This window comes from Podarcis pityusensis, assembly GCF_964106645.2.
Source record: "Podarcis pityusensis genome assembly, chromosome: 5".
NCBI classification, from domain to species: domain Eukaryota; kingdom Metazoa; phylum Chordata; class Lepidosauria; order Squamata; family Lacertidae; genus Podarcis; species Podarcis pityusensis.
In genome coordinates, this window is record NC_138032.1 from 81,565,880 (window position 1) to 81,583,354 (window position 17,475).

Below are 17,475 nucleotides of genomic sequence, written 5' to 3' on the forward strand. Positions count from 1 at the left end.
ACTTTCTGAAACTATGATATCCAGCAACGCCCCTGCCCATGACTAGAATAGTTTTACATAGGCGTTACAGAACTAAGGGCTCATTCACACTTCTGCTGCTTGCCCCCAGGGATATCTTTACTGCTAAATCAGAGCCAACATCAATTTTCTCTGGACTGATGTTTGCTCCAATTCACTGCTGAAGAGTGGGGTATTTTTTTGGGGGGGGGGACTGTGGGGCAAAGGCAAAACTGCTTGGACTCATGCCCAGGAAGCACAAGATAAGCCTGAATAGCTCAGATGGCTGATAATGTGAAGATTGCAGGTTTGATCCCCACATGGGACAGCTGCATATTCCTGCATTGCAGCGGGTTGAACTAGATGATCCTCAGGGTCCCTTCCAACTCTAGCATTCTATGATTCTATAAGCGGAAAACATCTCGGACCCTCTCATCTGAACTGCATGGTTTTATTTAACCAAGGTGCACTGTTACAAATGCACTGGCACCAACCATGGTTAATACTGAAAAGGATTGCCCTAATCCAGGGGTCAGCAAACTTTTTCAGCAGGGGGCCGGTCCACTGTCCCTCAGACCTTGTGGGGGACCGGACTATACTTTTTTGGGGGAAATGAACGAATTCCTATGCCCCACAAATAACCCAGAGATGCATTTTAAATAAAAGGAGACATTCTACTTCTGTAAAAACATGCTGATTCCCAGACCGTCTGCGGGCCGGATTAGAAGGCAATTGGGCTGGATCTGGCCCCAGGGCCTTAGTTTGCCTACCCATGCCCTAATCTCTTATAGCACATTGCACGCAGCACAGACCAAAAAGGAAAAAAATAGCCTCCTCCCTCCTCCTCCAGCATAATTCAACAGATCACAGATTCAACAACATCAATCCAGAATCCATTGTGACTGACCAGTCAAGCCAAATGTAGCCCACTAGCAACCTATTAAGGCCTGCCAGGTACTTAACACCCCCCTCCCCATTTTTGCAGTTCTAGGAAGGTAGGAAAACCATGCGGCTTCGCTGAGTCCTCACTGGGCTGCCATGCAGAGCCAGCGGGTTGAATTTGATTTGGTGGGGGGCAAAGCCACACAGATCTATGTAAACTGACCAGCAGATAATTTGCTGTCTACTATCAGTGTGAGAGGAAACATTGGGAACAAAAGCAGGAGGAAAATAGCCAGTCCTCAACAACAGGATGTTGTACTGGAATTTTTAAGCCTCATGCAGTTTCCAAGGGAAGTTTCCACCCATAGCAAGTTAGAGGGAGTTAAGAGAAATGGGGAGCTGAACCACTCAATTTTCCTCTTCCTTCACCAGTTTCCCCAAGACTGAACGAAACAGAGGAGTGAGCCACTGCAACACAAACTGAGGATGCTAGATACAACTTATTACTACTACCGGCCAGCACAACTCGAGGCACAATTAAGCTCAACACACCCTACTGACTGACCATGGATGATGGCCCACCAAGTGGCTTGACAAACCTTCTGTTCTTGCTGCCAGGGCAGAACTTTAAAAAGAGGAGAGCACTGAGGCCTCTGGCAGGTCATGATGCACGGACGGTGGGCTGCATGAGGCTTGGCTAGTCAGTAGTTGCGCAGGCCTGTAATTAACAGTCGGATTTCCACTTCCGGGGTGGCGCCATCGGCAATGGCGGACTCCCTCTGAACTGGAGGGACCAGCGCTGCGCGAAACAGGTCCTTTCCGCTACGGCGAAGCGGGGACCCTTCCAGAAATCACAGGCGGATGAAGCCTGTGACCGTGGGACTCGGCGGGCACCCTTAGCGCCCCCCCAACCCGCAAAGGAACCCACTAACGGGCTCCGAAGCGAAGAGGGGGAAGTGGCGCGGTGCTGTGAGTCAATTGCTTTTTCCGTGGAGCGAAGCCACATAGCCGTTGCCGGAGAGCACTGCCTTTTTCCTGGGACAATTTGGCATCTAAAATAATCACCCGTGAGTACTTAAACATTGAACAACTGGACTTTAAATAAGAACTGGCGAGCAGAAAGGAATTGGACTTAAAAATTCACTTTAATTTGGTACTGAAACGGGAAGGTCGAAACAGGAAGTCAGCCTTCCGTTTCCTTGTAGTCAGAGTAAAGCAAAGACAGCGTAAACTAGAGCTTAGAAAATCACCTTCAAAGGATTGGCTTTCATCATTCAAAATTGTTGAACCCCCCTTCGGTAGCAGGAGAAAAAGGGGGATCTTTTTTGGACTGTTTAAACCTGCAGAAGTGAGTTTAAAGCAAAGTAACTTTCCACCGTCCTGATCCTGGAGCGGGGTGTCAGAACTGATGTTTGAAGCTCATTGACCAGAGACAAATGTCTCTGACAGATAGCTAAAAGAAGAGTAACATTGTGATTTCATTGTTTCCTTTCGCATTTTAAAGGAACAAATATTGACAAAATATCTTAAAAAAGAAACTTTGTTGCTATTGTCCTTAAAAGAAAGAACAACCAGAAGTCTTCCCCCTAGAGGGGGACTGTGAAACTGTAACTAATTCCAGGGAGCTTGCAGCTGTTATAGATTACAACCGTGGGAAAGGATTTGTGACCTTGCAGGACAATGCTTTCAGAAGCTCTGTTGTGTGCTCTCTGTAAAATAAATGCCCTATTGGATCAGTTAAGTCAGAAGACGGATTTGATGACTAATGCGGTCAGAACTTTTGAACAGGTAGTGGGAAACTATATGGAGCCCACCCAGGAACTAAAACAGGAGTGTGCCATGACAGAACAGATGAAAGAAGAGGATGCTGCTGAATCTTGGGCACCAGAAAGGGAGGGATGTTCGGACCTGCAGGAATACGAGCTTTTGGATTTGACAAATGAACTTGGAAAAAACCAGATTTGGAAAGATAAAGTTTGGTTTGGTTTGGAAATGGGGGGTTGGATTGACCCCCCCATGCAGGGATGTTTGGACTTTCCGAGTCTGGCAATGGGCCATCAGATGTTTGGGGCTGTGGGGGCTCTCAATTTTGGAGGGAATCTGAAACATGTCTTCAAATACCACATGGAGTTTAGTCTGGACTATGGAAAAGGGGTTGATTTGTTGAAAAGGGTCAAAAACATTACCAAGCTGGAGTTCCCATGAGTGAAAGGAAAATATGAAGAAGAGCTGCGGAAGGGACATGGAAGAGACTTGAGGGCCTCGGATATAAGATCACCAGGTTAATGTGCTAGATCAATGGGATAAAAAGGACTGACAAAACCCGGGACCAGGAGGAAGAGACGCTGGATGAAGATTGGATTGTTCTTATTTATTTTTTTTCTTTACCATTAGGATTGTTTTATAAAATTGATGAATGTTAGAAAAATGTTGAAATGAAATTACCTGGCTCTTGTAAAAATGTTTAAAGAATTAGGTAAGAATGTTATGGTTATGAGAAGTTGGTAAAAATAAGATTTAAGTTTTAAGCTTTAAGGTTTTCTATAAGATAAGATGAAAATAGATTAAGGTAATGTAATGACAGAATACTATGAATTATGGAAAGGATTTGCTGCGAAAATTATTAATTAGGATACAAGAAAAGGGAGGAGGAGGAGGTCAAAGAAAGAAGGTAATGAAAGTGGAGAATTGGAGAATGATGGTTTTTTTTTATTATTTTTCTTTCTCTGTTTTGTCTTTTTCTTGTAACTTTGTTTTTTTTCTTGTAATTTTTAGAAAATTCTCAATAAATATCATTAAAAAAAAAACAAACAGTTGGATTCCCACCATTAAAACACCAGGAACTGAAATTGCTTTGGTTTTGCTTCTAGATTTCTCAAGTTTCCTACTTAACAATCTGAAAGCTCCTTAGGGATAAAAGCCTTACGGTAACAGACTCATTCTGCTGTATCTTAGATTCCATGGCCTTTCAACGCCCCCCCCCAACAGCATCCTGCATCTGAAAGAGCAACTCACTTGATCAGGTGAGCTCTAGCCTACTAAAACTTACGCCACAATAACTGTTGCCTTTAAAGCTCTTAGTTGTGATTTTGCTCCTCAGAAAGTTGCAAGTTCGATTCCTGCATCGCAGGAGGTGGGTGGGACTAGATGACCCTTGGGGGTCCCCTCCAACTCTTCCAAGTCTATGAGCACAGTTTAAAACCAAAGTTCTTATGCTGTGACATTCTAAAAACCATTCGGAGGTTCTTCCCATCTTAATTCGTTTTGATTTTTAAAGTTATAATAAACTGTTGCAAGGGGGAAATGACTTAGAACAGGCATAGGCAAACTCTGGCCCTCCAGATGTTTGGGACTACAATTCCCATCATCCCTGACCACTGGTCCTGTTAGCTAGGGATGATGGGAATTGTAGTCCCAAACATCTGGAGGGGGGAATTTGCCTATACCTGACTTAGATTAAACTAACTAACTAACTAACTAAAAGTGGAGAATGGAAAGGAAGGAATGGCAGTTGTTCATTCAATCAGGTGCATAAATAGCCACTTGCCGGTAACAAGTAAGAACTGGTTCCAGGAGACAAGCCAAGGAAATATGCACAGCACACACAGCTCATCTAGGCATAAGTGCTGACAGACTAGTCAACTCTGTTGCTAGCAGCAGTTGTGGGCTTATCAGCAAAGCTATCCGTAAATGCAAACCAGGGAACCTGACACCTTGAATCTGTGGCTTTAAAAAATTTTTTTTAAAGCCCTGGCTCTCACAGTTTGTAGAGAGGAACACTTGCTTCTACACTCGGACCTTTGAGTGCAGCTGGGGCACTGCTCCTACCCAATTTTCTGGTACCACCAAGTGTTTAGAGTGTCCCTATAATCCCCGTAATATTTGCACAATGCCCTTCCCTATGGGAAAGCCAGAAGCAATTCCTTTCCTGCTTCCTTCTTCCAACCCCATTTAAAACCAGGCCCTTCCTCCTTCCTTATTTGATGTAGCATGAAATTTTTAAATGACTCAGACTTCGCTCTGTGGCGAGAGCCCTACAATTTGCAAGTTCCTGGTTATCTCCCAGTCGCCATCAACCCTGCAGCAGAGCTGTTCTTATCTGCAGCCTGAGTAAATCCTACAAATGGCTTGCTACGTGTTCGCCGTCACTGTTATTACCGCAACTGCGCAACAAGAACAATACGGGGAACACCGTGGAGATCCCTGGGATGCGATGGAATCCTGTGTTGCCTGGATTCCCCATTCATACTGAGGTCGCGAACAAAGTCCACTCCATAGTCCATTCCGGCGGTCGTAAAAGAGGCAAACATGTTGCGCACCTCCACCCTGTCACCTGCCTCAACTGCAAGTACGCTCCCACCAGGTGCAGGATGCAATAAGCAGTGTTAGAAACTCAGATATGAGCTAATCGCCAAATGGCACCTTAAACCCAGGTTACGGTCGCCACAACGGAATGTGTAGGTGCCTTCTCCCCCCCCCCCCCGTGGAATTTGTTGTTATTATTATTATTATTATTATTATTATTCACTTTTATACCGCTTTATATTTTAAAGGGAAAAAATCTCAGAGCGATTCACAACACATTAAAACACCAAATAAAACAAATCTAAGCCTCAAGGGAAATATTTCAGATCCTTCTCTAAGTGACATTTTGCTTTCCCTGTATTTATTTAGCTACTCAATCTACAGAGCTGCACCATAGCAGAAGAACTACTGGAAGCCAGTGGGGTGTAGCTGTTAGAGTGTTGGACTAGGATTAGGGAGTTCAGGGTTCAAATCCCCATTCAGTTATGAAGCTCACTGGGTGGCCTTTGACCAGTCATAGCTTCTTAACCTAGCTCACAGGGTAACTGTAGGGATTAACTGAGGGGGGGGGGAACCATTTACCCCTTGGAGAAAAAGGTGGGATACAAATACAATAAATGAGCTCTTCTGCTTACCTGCTTAAGGAAGCTGGAGGGCCCAGCAAGATGGAGATGTCAGTCGCCAACCTGGCGTCCAGAGATCTCCATGTGGTCGCAATTGGACCTGTGCCAGTAGCAAAACGTGCCTCGCTAATTTCTAACACTGGTAATAAGTGATGGCGTGCCTCTTCAAAAGAAAAACAGACTGAAAGGGGAGAGCTTCATCATAATCAAATCAACACATACCCTAGGCTGAAAATGACATCTGAACAGACTAAAAGCAGCATGATGGGTGTGGGGAGACACAAGTTTAGGAGACAGATGGCTGTTATCAATCCAGCCAGCGCACCAAAACAGAAACACTTAAGTACTACAACAATCTTGAGAGTTAGATCCACCAGTATGCTGAACCTGACTGGTATCCTCTTTCCTCCTCATGCAAATCCCACAGCCTTCCATGTACAGGCTCAAGTGAAATTCTGAATGACAAGGAAGGAGGTTACATCATGTTGTTTCCTGGTTTGCAAGCATGCACAGGCTGTGGAGTGCGCCCTCTCTCTCTCTCTCTCTGTCTCGTACCGTACCTGCATTGGGTAATATGTTATCAAAGTATCTTAAACAAACAACCCCAAACTCACCAAAGGGCCCCCGGAACCAACTCCGGAAAACAGTATCAGATGGGACTCTGGTGGTATTTTGCAATCCCAGCTAGCAGCCTTACACCAGCAGCAGCAGAATTTGGAAAGAGTAAACAACTTACATTACAAAGGTATTACAAAGGCAGACAATATCAATTTGCAAAGAATATTGGGTGGGTGGGGGGACTTTTTTTTAAAAAAAACCCATCAACTTCTCAGCATGGCAGTAACTCAAACATCCTCTGAAAGCAAAGAGAGAAGAGGGAAATGTTTGTTACGATAACTTGCAGATGGAATGTGCTTTTCCTGCCTTACAATTCTGTAAAAAAAAAAAAAAATGCTGCCCACTTAATTGGAACTACTTTTAGTCAATCACTGGTGTGCTTTTAAGCTAACCTGGAAACTGATTAGATTTTGCAATACATGAAACAAACCTGAAAAATAGATAGTGGTTTTCCTACAGAAATTTCCTCTCAGCTCCTACTGCCATTATTTTAAAGCAATCCCTACAGCATGTGTTCTGCTTGCTCCCTTAAAAATATAAGTGCTGATGACACAATATTGACAAAGGGCAAGTACAAATACACAGAGCAGGAGGACAAGCTACCCAAATATAGGAAGAACTATTAGAACATGTTGCATTTGGCGTGGTCTGTTCATACACACTCTACAGCTTTCCTCCTTTTCCACGTAGTTTCAAACAAGACAAGCCCCTGCAACCAGCCAGCCGACTCTGCATTCAGCTGTCAACTGAGAAATATTCACGCCCACCCAAAGGGGAAAATTATATTTAGGAGTTGCAGAGCCAGGCAAGCAGCTTTGGATAGGAGCCACCCACACTGCCAGCTGAACAAGGAAGAAACCCAACATGTGGGGTCACCCTGTCAAAAGCCATCCATAGCACAGCCTAATGTAATATTTTGACATTGCAGCTGTAAATGTGGGCCTAGGTCACAAAAGTGAAGTTTAAATTGAAAGAACTCCACCAAGTTCAGTGGCATGCGACATAAAACTGAAGTGCCTTCGCTTAGTTTCTGAATGAAGTTGAACCTGCCTCTTTCATGTTCTCCATTTGAAAACAGTGGGTTTTTCCAGGCAGCCAGCAAATTTTCTAATCCATCACACCACAAATTTTCTAATCCATCATATCCTGTTCTTGAGCTACAAATGTTAGCGCCTAACAATGATGCACATGAAGATGGCCACACATTAAAAGCAGAGCTATTTTTCTAGGGAAAAAGAGGTGCTGGAACTCAACATGAACACCTCTTGTTCTCTTATCATGGCAATGGTGCCCACCTGAAAGGTGCCAGAACTGAGTTCTGAAGAGTCCTGGCTGAAAAAAAGCCCTGCCTTTAAGCTTGAGAAAGATCCAACTGTATCACACAGAAACCTTAAAAGTCACATGAGACGCCTTTGTAACATATTATATATTAGTTTGTGAACTCGTGACTAATCTAAGGAAGCATTGTCTCCTGCAGCCTCGAACTCTGCTTTATGACATGACTGTTATGAGTGATAAGGCAGCAATTCTTTTTATCAGCATTTCCTTTGGGTGCATTTGACCTTTCCAAGATGCAACTATTTAAACAGACCCAGTCCAGCTAACACAGAGAGGTTTTCATATGTGAGACACTCGCGCTGTTCCTGCAAGTTGCTGTCAATCATGGACAAAAGAAAACGGGTGAAACATCTGTAAATGAACACTCCGGTTTATGTGGCTTTTACAAACTGACTGAATCAAGAAATGGTTTGGAGCTCTACATGTATTGTTTCAATGGTTTAAGAACTCTTTATCAGATTGAAACCTCATAGCTATCACCAGAAAGTTGTTGCTAGATTGCAAATGATATTCTGAAGTGTTGCCCGTGAATTACTAATCTAGAAGTTGCAGGGCGGTTTTTTTAATTAAAGTGTTGCACATTTTAGCATTTCACTGGAATAGAGCACCACCTTCTGCAATTCTACTCTTAATTCACAGGAAACCCAGACGAAACCTTGTCTGATCAGATATGTCTCAGACTTCTCAATGTCCTGTAGCATTTGGAAGTTTTAATCCATTTCCATCTCATCAATTCATTTTCCTGCGCTGAAAGATTAGAGATGTGGACAAAAATATCACCAAGGGAGCCACATCCCTACAGCCATTCCACATGCTGAGACACTGTATATATAACCAAACCCAACGTGTGCCATAATTTGGCTGAAGTACTTTGATCAATTGAAGAGAGAATGGAGACTTGCATGCTGTGAGGAACTGAAATGTTCTGAGGCATCTTAAATATCCAAAGGGAAAATAGTCTTTTGAAACTCTGGGGGAAACCCAAGGAGTCTTCCTCAAAGTAAAACTTCCTCATAACTACAGAAGAATGCTATGGGCCTCACTAATAAGTATTAGCGCACCAAAATATATTCAACTATATAAACAGTAACAAAGAATTACCCGGAACCATTTGCCACTGCATATTCCTATTGGATTTAATAGTGACCAGTGTACCAAGGGCAAGATGATCATCCCCCAAATGCTTTTTAAATTATACCCTTCCCAATGAAATATCTAAAGTTTACAAGGTAGTAGACCCTCCCACAGTATTCAAGAGCAAGGCAGATTATATTATGCTTGCTGTTCTTTTGAAAGTTTTCTGGGCTCCTATTGCCACACTCCATCATAAGACTATTGTTAGATCCAGATGTGGGTGACTTGAACACCAGCCAATAAAATAAAATAAAATCCTGTTCCTCATCCCATTGCCTTGCATTATTTTGTACCATCTAGTCATCTAGTGGTGCTTAGCTCAAAAGCTTGCATAATAATGAATAATGTGACTTAACTGGTTGTTTTAATGAAGGTACTGGCCCAATATGAATTTTTTCCTGTGAGTCAACATAACTACTTTGACCCGTTTTTAAAAAGTATTGTAACAGTTAACATGCTGGTGTTGTTGGTTTTTTTTAAAAGGCACCAGATTAATTTTTCATTACTTTAGCAGTTTCATTTAATCTTTTAAAATAAATAATAAAAGAGAATACTTCTCCCCAAAAGGAAAGTAGGTCATGAGTGGGATTTATAAATTTACATCAGAAAACAATTAAAGGGTGAATCACTGGACTCTGGCAAATACACGGCTGAATGGACTTCTTTAAATTGGACAGCTGAGGCATATTTATATACCCCAAAAAAGCACAAAGTTTCTCAATTTATATGTGAGAACTCGCTTGCTGAAGGATAAATAAGGTCTTTCCCTCAAAGCCTGCAGTGTAAATAGAGGCCTACAGTTTTTACAACCATGGGGTTTTGGGTTTGTTTTTTTTACCTAGCAGCATTAATAAAGCCACTGTTTCTATACTGCAGAGTTCCCCTGTTTAGTTTTCGTACAGATGATTGTAGGATTTCATGCCATGTCCACCAATATAAATATACATTTGGGTCAGGGGGTGGAGTGGTGCTCCATGGAACCAGTAGGGCAGAAGCCAAGGGAGACAAGAAGTGGATAGAGCCAGAGTCAGCCCTGGATCTGATGAAAGTACAACAGCAGGCAGGTGAAGGCTGGCTGAGGGTGGTGCAATGGACTAGCCTCCACTGGGGCAGGATGAGACTTTTTCAATATGTAGGATGCAGAACTTAAGAAATTAGTTACCAGAAGATGTTGTGATGGCTACCACCTTACACAGCTAAAGGGGCTTAACCTGCTGGATCAGCTCAATGCCCATCTAGCAGTGGCATAGCATGGGTAGCCAGTGTCCGGGGCTGTGCAGAGGGGCAGGGGTGGGTGGGAGGGAGGGAGGGAAATGGACGGAGTACGTATGTGCATTCAACTGCCTAACAGCGTCCCTGTCACCCAGAAGATTGCTGCCGCAGAGATAAGAGTCATTCCATTGTCTGGAGAGCTCACTTCCTGCTTCGTATGGAGAAGCCGTTTTCAACGGAGCCCAGCAACAGAAGCATGCAGCAGTATAGAGGAAGCACCAGGTGCTGAAATTTTGCACCTGGGGCAACCACCCCTGCTCCTTGTTCATGGCCATCGCTGCCTTCTGTGAGAGCAAAGCCTGCATTTTAACGTGACAAAGTCACAGAGGATAAGGGTGTCAATGGCAACTAGTCATGGTGGCTCCCTATATATGATGCAGTGCAGACTGCTCCGAGCCCCAGCCATGCTAGTTTCAAGGGTATTCCATACCACTCCCAGCTTCCCACCCATTTTCCTTTTCTTCCCTATCAGTCAGCATTATGCGGTCAATGAGAATTAATCCGTTTCGAGTTCCCGCCCACCTCCATTTTTTTGCTCAAGGTTTTTAAAGTACTACTGTAAATACTGGTGTTCCCAGTGCTATTCTTATAGAAAAAGAGGTGCTGGAAACTCACCATTAACGCCTCCCTCGTTCTCTAAGAATGGCAATGGCACCCACCTGAGAGGTGTCAGCACTGAGTTCCGGTGATTTCCAGCTAAAAAAAGCCCAGGGAGGAGGGGTTTCTTAATTCTGCTGCCTTCCCCTTTTCATTTCCATCTACATAAGGACTGACACTGAGGGAACTAAGCTTACTATTTAAGATATAGAATATACTATGATACAGCTAAAAATGCAGGCTTCTATTACTACTTTCCTTTTAAAACCACACTGGTACCTTAAGGCTAATCTTTTTGTAGGCAAATGCTATATTTAGAGTAGCAGCTCTCTCTCAACTTGGTTTCAAAAGATTGGAATTGCACATGATCATGCATACCATGCTGCCAGATCACATTAATTCTCTCTCTTACTTCCTTAGATTGCCACTGGGTTCAAATCAAGCAAACTATAAGCACAAGCAAAGTCTCAGTCACCAAATCATAGTTTGGCCATTATGTACTAACCAATCCAGAGTGCTTTCCAGAATGCTTTCCAGAATTTTTCTAATGCTTTCCAGAATTTTCTCTATAGAGGAAGGTTCCTCAGTAGATGGATCCATCCAAAAAGGTTTCCAGAAGGTATGAAATTTGAAAACCATTAATTTAACTGTATCCCTGGAATGGCAAATCTATGTTTTCAGGGTCTGAACTATAGTAACTTGGGAGCCAGAGTATATTTTACTATACAAACTGACCTTTCTTCACAGATGGCAAGGAAGTTGGTGCCATCTTAAGGGCTTCAAAACTCTACAGAATTAGATTTACAATCTGGATTTAACCTAAAGCGTTGGATTCGCTCTTTTGGGAACCATTTTCTTACAAGCCAAAAGCACAGGCAAACTTTCTGCCACATCTTGATTTTGTCAGAGCTTCCAGGGACAATTATTTCAAAAGCTTGTTCCAGCCCAAGGATCGCCAGTTGGCCAACTACACTGATCTTCAACACCCATTACTTTAACAAACCTCTTCCATACCTCCGTCGTGCTCCTCCAAATCCCATCCATTGTATTTACATCCTTCTTGAACTGGGGTGGTAAGAAAGTTCATGAGAAGAGCTCCCATCAGCAGTGGAGTTCCTGGCCAGTTCCTGCAGCGCTTGTCCCATTTTAAGAAGCTGCATTGTGCTGGCTGGGCTTGATGGGAGATGTGATCCCATAAAAATGCAGGGCACCCAGTTGGGGAAGGTTGCCACACACTGTGCTGGGCTGTTATGGTTTCCATGACAGCCAGCAATGATGTCACAAGTCAATTATTCTAGAAGGAAAGCAGAAACTGCTACTGGGCACTTAAAGCTGTAATGCACAAAGAAACATGTGGGAGTTAATGAGGAAGAAAGGGCAATGAAACAAAGCAGCCCTTGGTTAATGAAGTTTTCTTCCCACATCCCTCTTCCTGAAGTTCGGAGGCCTACAACAATAAAACCTGTCCAGTGTGCTTGAATTCACAATCAAAAAATTCCCTGCCTGATCATTGATTTGATGCACAGAATTTAATGCATTTACCCCAGGTGCAACTCGAGAGGTTTTCTTGTACAGGTCGACTTGCATGAGCACAGTCATTTCAATGGGTTGTTTGCAGTTCAACCTCCTGCTAGACTGGAGCCAGTGTTTATTAATTTGTGTGTATGTGGATTTTGGGTCCATAAAAATCCCCAAACAACCTTGGGCTGCTTCTTCTCTCTCACAATCACCCTATGAGGCAAGATAGGCTCAGGATAATACGGGATAGCTAGCAACCACCACTGCATGAAACCCTCCCCTCCAAAAAATTTCATTCTCTGGCCTGTTTTGCTAGAGCAGAGTTATGTTTCTGCATATATTTTTATACAAAACTTAGTGGTCATAATTAATACAACCTATTGGCTATTCAATACTACAAAATGTACATTCCTATTTTTAGTTTGGCCTCGTTACCACCCTGTTCTGCATTTGCATTCCCCTGCCCAGCAGCTGAGGGATGGAAGCCAAGAGATTGGAATTTGTCCAAAACTGAGCAAGGAACTGACTGAAAGCTCCAAGGCCCAAACTGAGGCCACACCGATTCCTTTTTCCAGACATCCACATGCTGAAACCAAGATCTAAACCGGACATGAAGGGGCCAGATGCACTTCATGGCCTCTATGCCCAGTTCACGCATAACACCTGAGTGGAGAAGGTGACAACTCTTACCACAAATGTTGCGCATGGGCGAAGGCAGCTGAACCCTGTCTCTCCCCCGGTACATTCTTCATTTTTAATCCCATTTTTAATCACTACTCCAGCTGGGATAGAAGCACCCGTAGCAACGGAGTATGGCAAGGTAAGGCAGGGTGGGGGGAACAGGGTTCAGTTGCCAACACGCAAATTCTGTGGTAACAATTGCCTCACTTTATGCCCACTTGATCAGGGGAGACACAAATGGCCACCCATTGCCACGGCAAGTTCACACCACAGCTCAAAAGGGTTGGGTGGCAGTACATAAAAAATTAAAACAGTGTGCGGGGAAAAGAGGATCTGATGTTATACTGGCTGGTTCTGCCAATCCTGTTGATTTGCACAGGCTGAACGCTAAATGAGAATGAACAGTCATTGCAGATATCCATCCCATCGCTCTAGACTTGAGAGATCTACAAAGTGAGCCGGCATAATTATCCCCTACATTGCAGATGGGGAAGTGAAAAAATCGAATGACCGTGGCTTGGAGCCATCAAATGTGTTTCTCCGCGATGTATACTGGTAATTTGAACCAGGGGATTCCCACATCTTACGCTCTGGGCAGAGATACATATGATTTTGGCATAAGAACATTCCTAACCCCATTCCCGACCAGGAATTGGGGGCTGGGGATGGGACTTGCGGAGCAGAAGGGTCAGCAGGCTGAAATGAGAGACTAATCTCTCTTGTACCTGCTGCCAGTTCTCCCCTACAAATGTTCTTTGAAGGCTGATCTCAACTGGCCTTGCTCCAGTTTAAGAGCCCACCTGGGGGGAAATGAACTGAAAGCTGCTTGGAGTCATTGGCAGGGAGGAGGGTTAAGCACCCCACCCCTATCCACTAGCATATTACAACAGCATTATGGGATATGCTAGACCAGCAACATAGCATTTCAGTCACTACAGTAGCTTTCAGGCAGGTCTACCAACAAGACACACATCACAAAATAATCCTGGGAGCAAAATAATCCTGTGCAGGAGCCCCTAAACCAGAATCCTCTGCAACAAACAACCAGAAACAGGATCCCAGAAACAGCAATGTTATTAGGAACAACTATAGAAGATAAAGAGACAGAGCATTCTTTGTTGTCAGTTCAGACACAGGAAGGGAAAGAAAACAACACTGCCACATTTGGGAAACAAGGGAAAGTATCGCAGACCACAAATCCACACATATCACTACGCATTTCTAGTATTTATTATTATTAATTACTACTACTAAAACAATTTATTACTCATCCTTCACCCTAAGGTCTCGGGGCAGGTAACAATGACAACATAATAGGGAATTCAGTCTTAAGCAACTTAAAATTACAGAAATAAGCTAGGCCTTAAAAAATCTGCATCACGCATGTCTAGAAATTATTGTGTGGTACCTAGCGCACTTCATAAAAAATATTATAGCGTTCCAACTGTGCAAAGCATTTTACAATCCACAGAAGGCAAGGTGTACAACTTCATGTAAAATTAAAAAAGATCTCTACTGAGACAACTCATGGTTCCACACCCTGTATATATTATGTACAAATAAGCACATTTTCATAGAGCTGCTTATCTAACATAATTTGGTCTGCCTCCGTTAGTCATAGGGAAGATGCTATGTAGGGCACCAAATTCCTCCTCACATCCCAGGTTTGAGATTTCACCAAGCACTGCTCATCTGCTTGCAGGTATTTGTTCTCGAGGTCTTCAACCTTAACCTTAGGCCCACGGGATGTACCTAGTCTGACAAGAGCAGGCCTATCCCTATGTACAAGTGGTGCAGAGAAGCAATTGAAGTTTTATTCTAGGACTGGAGAGACTCAGATTCAAATCTCCATTCAGGCATGGAACTTGCAAGGAAGTTTTGAGCATGTCATTCATTTGCCTCACAGGTTTGTTGTTAAGATACGATGGAGGAAAGAGATGAACCATGTATGTTGCTTTGGAGGATGGAAGAAGTATAAATAAATAACAGAATAAATAAGTAAATAACTTCTGTCCTGCACTTGAGGGCTACTGTGGTGGGCCAGGATACAGGGGGCAAAAAATGCAGGTGTTAATTACAGGATTACTGAAATCATGTACTTGAAGCACTTTAAAGGCCAGAAATAAACAACATAAAGGCAGCTATTATAAGGGCCCAGTAGAAATTATTTACTTTCACAATGCCAAGGCACTTTACAAGGCAACAACACACAAGATCAGAAAGAAAAGTCCCTGCCCCAAGGAGCTTCTAATCTAAAATTGGCCTGGTTGGTTTTTTTAAAAAAGAAAACAAGTAAAGGCAGCTGTTGTTAAGAATTCATTAAGAGAAGACATCGAGTATACATTTAAGGAATAGGAATAATAATAATAATAATAATAATAATAATAATAATGGTGGGCTCTCCTTCCTTGGAGGTTTTTAAGCAGAAGTTGGATGACAATATGTCATGTCAGTTGAGATTCCTGCATTGCAGGGGGTAGGACTAGATGACCCTCATAGTCCCAACTCCATGATTCTATTATTCTATGCTGTGAAGCAGAAAAGCTTACATGAGTAGAGCATGCCATTTTAGGGAGTGAAGCTTATTTTTTGCCATTTTCTTCTGCGAGGGGTGTTGAAAATATGTCTGAGGAATTCAAATCTGCTGTTATTTTTGTGTTTGGACAACATTTAGCTTGGTTAGTCTACGTCTGATGAAGCACATGAACTTGCTTTCGGAAAGCCATTTTAATTCTACCTTCTGAAAACATCAGGTAACACTAAATAATAAATATTAATAAATTACACAACTACTAGCACTTGGCCATCCTTTTTAACGATTTCTATGCGATTTTACACTGGTGTTACCCACCAAACATCCTATTAAATCCTTTGAATTCCCAAGTCACGTTACAACTTTTGAGCACCCCTCAAGTTTTGAAAGCTGTAAGTTGGAAAAGTCACCCCGCCCTGTTGCAGAGTAAGGCCCGCACCGAGCCAAGCTGTTCGACCCAACAAGGAGCAGCAGCCCGAGGCTCCCGCTCTTCCTCGACCCAACCCAGCACCTCCGCCCTTGGCGGGCAGAGAAGGAAGACTTGCAAGCCATGTTTGCGCTTGAGAAGGGAGGGCAACCCTTCCCCCAAACCCAGTTTAGGTCGGGGCGACCTAAGAGAGGAAGGGCACCAGCTTCCCTGAGATTCAGGCCCCCTTGAATTAAGAGGGGCCGCTTCCCAACCTGCTATAGGTGTGTGGCAGGGAGTCCCCCGCCTTGCTGGCTTCAGGCGGAGCAAGGCCCGCCTCGCCCGGGGCTCCGTTTCCAGCAGAGACGCGCCCGATGCCCGCCAGCGCCCGCAGCAGCCGGGCACGAAGGCGCAGCTGCGGCCTCCCCGGGTGCAACCCTCTCACCTGGCAGGTAAGCCCCCAGGAAGGCTGTCAAGGAAGGTCCAGGGAACGGCCAAGCGCTGCGTGTCCTCCCCTCGCTTTCTCAGCCGTGCTCTGCTCGCTTGACTCTTCCGAGAAGCAAGAAAATAACTGAAGAGCCCAGAAGAGGAGGAGGAGCTGAACTTTCTCCTCCTTCCTCCTCCTCCTGGGCCCTCCCACTTGGCGGCAGCTGCAGCAACAACAGCGTCGGGTTTCACGATGCAAACGTTTTCGGGTGGAACAAATGACAGGTCTGCTGAGTAACCGCTCTGCCCATGAAAGAAATCTCTCATACACACGTGCACCTCCTCTTGCTAAAGCCCCGCCACGCCCGCGCTCGCTTCGGAATATTTAGCTCAGGCGATTCTTAAGTCCGCTTCTGTTACCAACGGGTCATTCCATATCAAGTGATCCATTTTTTTTAACCTCGTGTCATCCAGTTTTCTTAATATTTTGCACATTTCTAGAATGACCAAAACTAAGTTTAAATCTTGTTGTTTAGTCGTTTAGTCGTGTCCGACTCTTCGTGACTCTATGGACCAGGCACTCCTGTCTTCCACTGCCTCCCGCAGTTAAGTTTAAATCTAACACTCAACAATTTGGGAATTCCTTTGCCTGAGCCAATTGTATGGATCTGTCCCAGAAAAGACACCCATTCACACCCCACCAGGCAGCTAACTGGGAACTTTAAAAGTGTGCTGCACATTCCCCGGGGGGGGGGGGCGGGAATACGACTAAGGCATGTCCATTAGAGTCCTTCAGCACAACAAAATCTCTTTCTACTTAATGATGTAACAATGCTGAAATAAACAGCACCTTCCTTAAACCAATCCTGTTCATAAAAAGACAAATCCTACCAAAAGTAGTGACATCTGAGCAAGTACCTTGTGTTAATGTTCATGTGCCTCTGTGTCACAACAGAAGTTGTGTCATCCAGAAGTTGGAGCTTATTTCCAAAGCAACAGGCAAATCACACTCCAAGGAAACTGGTATGACACACACGCCCTTTCATTGGTCTCACTTTTTTACATAGTTTTTTAAAAAAAAAATGTTTCTACAGTCATTACTTCAGTTATTACATTTATATACCACGCTATAACCATAGTTCTGA

The 17,475-nt window shown here is 43.8% G+C and overlaps 1 protein-coding gene across 3 annotated transcripts in view; it reads right to left on the reverse strand.

Annotated features, from left to right (window-relative positions):
- Positions 1-16,509, reverse strand: part of ANXA11 (annexin A11) — a 34,948-nt gene extending 18,439 nt beyond the window's left edge. The window contains exons 1-2 of one of the 3 annotated variants that reach the window (XM_081006256.1): positions 11,931-11,975; positions 11,781-11,882 (exon numbers count right to left, since the gene is read on the reverse strand). In XM_081006256.1, coding sequence (XP_080862382.1) covers positions 11,781-11,810 — 30 coding nt within the window. In that variant the 5' untranslated portion in view covers positions 11,811-11,882; positions 11,931-11,975. Of the gene's footprint in view, positions 1-11,780; positions 11,976-16,349 lie in introns of those variants that run through there. The other 2 variants (XM_081006258.1, XM_081006257.1) reach the window with 2 other exon arrangements.
- Between the last annotated feature and the right edge of the window lie 966 nt (positions 16,510-17,475).